This window comes from Limulus polyphemus, unplaced genomic scaffold, assembly GCF_000517525.1.
Source record: "Limulus polyphemus unplaced genomic scaffold, Limulus_polyphemus-2.1.2 Scaffold1080, whole genome shotgun sequence".
Lineage (NCBI taxonomy): Eukaryota > Metazoa > Arthropoda > Merostomata > Xiphosura > Limulidae > Limulus > Limulus polyphemus.
In genome coordinates, this window is record NW_013666690.1 from 27,242 (window position 1) to 28,634 (window position 1,393).

The following is a 1,393-nucleotide window of genomic DNA, read 5'->3' on the forward strand; positions in this document are numbered from 1 at the left end:
ATTTTCATTTATATAGTGCTCTACGAACACAAATTAGTTAGCATAAATCAGTTAAATGACGAAAAATTAGGTTATATTTACTTTTGACCACGCTGTGTAAATCTCAGTATCAATAAAATATTAGATGAGATTTTGCATTAAGCTGAAACTATCAAACATAATCTCAACTATTTCTTTAAAAAGAAATGAAAAATATTGTTATAAATTATTTCAGAATGAATATGAACATCATATAAAAAGATCAATACCTAAAGATTATGACAAACGCTTTTCTTCATGTGAACTACTTTGATGTAACCTGGATTTAAAGGTGTTTTAACGAGATTTTTCGCTATTTTTTTAGTGATCTTGATGAAGGCGTAAGAATTCTAGAAGAAAGACTTCGAAGAAAATTGAAGAATGTTAGCTTTTGTGATGTATTTGATTCAATTCCTCTAAATTACAAAGAAGCTCCTTTTGACGTCATTATTACGTCACTCTGTCTTGAATTTGCAGCTTGTGATTGGTCGAGCTATGTTCAAGCGCTGAAAAACATCGCTGCCCTATTACGTGTTGGTGGAGGAATAATAATGGTAGGCGCTCTAAATAATACGTTTTATTATGTTAATGACGAGATTTTTCCTTCTTTAAAGTTGGATCAACCAATGATTCAAAAGGCAATGACGTTGGCAGGATTCCAGGGTTTCGAATGGAAGATTCTAGAACGACAAGTGATAGAAGGAAAACCAACGGACCATGATGGTTGCTTTTGCGTTAGTGCTATAAAAATGTAGTTTAATTAAATTAAAATAATCTATAAAGATATTAATGTATTAATGTACTTCTGCTTAACTAAAATCTTTTGTGAAATTTTCTCACAAAAGCTCAGTTCAGTAACTGAGATGTGTGCTTAATTCCTTGAAATTGATGTCAATAAAATGCTTGTTGTCTGCTTCAATTTCCTGACTAAAACATCATTTTCTAAGGAATTCTAGAAATCATTGTCAATAAGGTGCTTGTTGTGCTTCAATTTCTTGGCCCCCCAGTGGTTCAGCGGTATGTCTGTGGACTTACAATGCTAGAAACTGGGTTTTGATACTAGTGGTACGCAGAGAGCCCGTTGTGTAGCTTTGTACTTAATTACAAACAAACAAATCAATTTCTTGACCAAAACATTATTTCCTAAAGACATTATAAATCTCTTCCCTGTTAACAGAAATTACTATTGCTAAAGAAGAGATTTCGGTCATATTTTCAGCTTTTAGGGTGAACTTAATATAAATTTGGGGCGCTATTTAGAAATATATATATAATCTTTAGAATAAAGTAACATATATATATTGTTACGTCTCCGTTCGTTAGATAATTTTCCGTAAATTCGTTCCGACGAAACTTTAGCGACACAAGTCCTTTC

The 1,393-nt window shown here is 32.1% G+C and overlaps 1 protein-coding gene across 4 annotated transcripts in view; it reads left to right on the top strand.

Annotated features, from left to right (window-relative positions):
- LOC106462044 (nicotinamide N-methyltransferase-like) overlaps positions 1–937 on the top strand; it is a 25,671-nt gene extending 24,734 nt beyond the window's left edge. For all 4 annotated transcript variants that reach the window (XM_013921917.2, XM_013921918.2, XM_013921920.2 and 1 more), the window contains one exon: positions 344–937. In XM_013921917.2, the coding sequence (XP_013777371.1) occupies positions 344–773 (430 nt within the window). In that variant the 3' untranslated portion in view covers positions 774–937. The remainder of the gene's footprint in view (positions 1–343) is intronic.
- Positions 938–1,393: the final 456 nt, after the last annotated feature.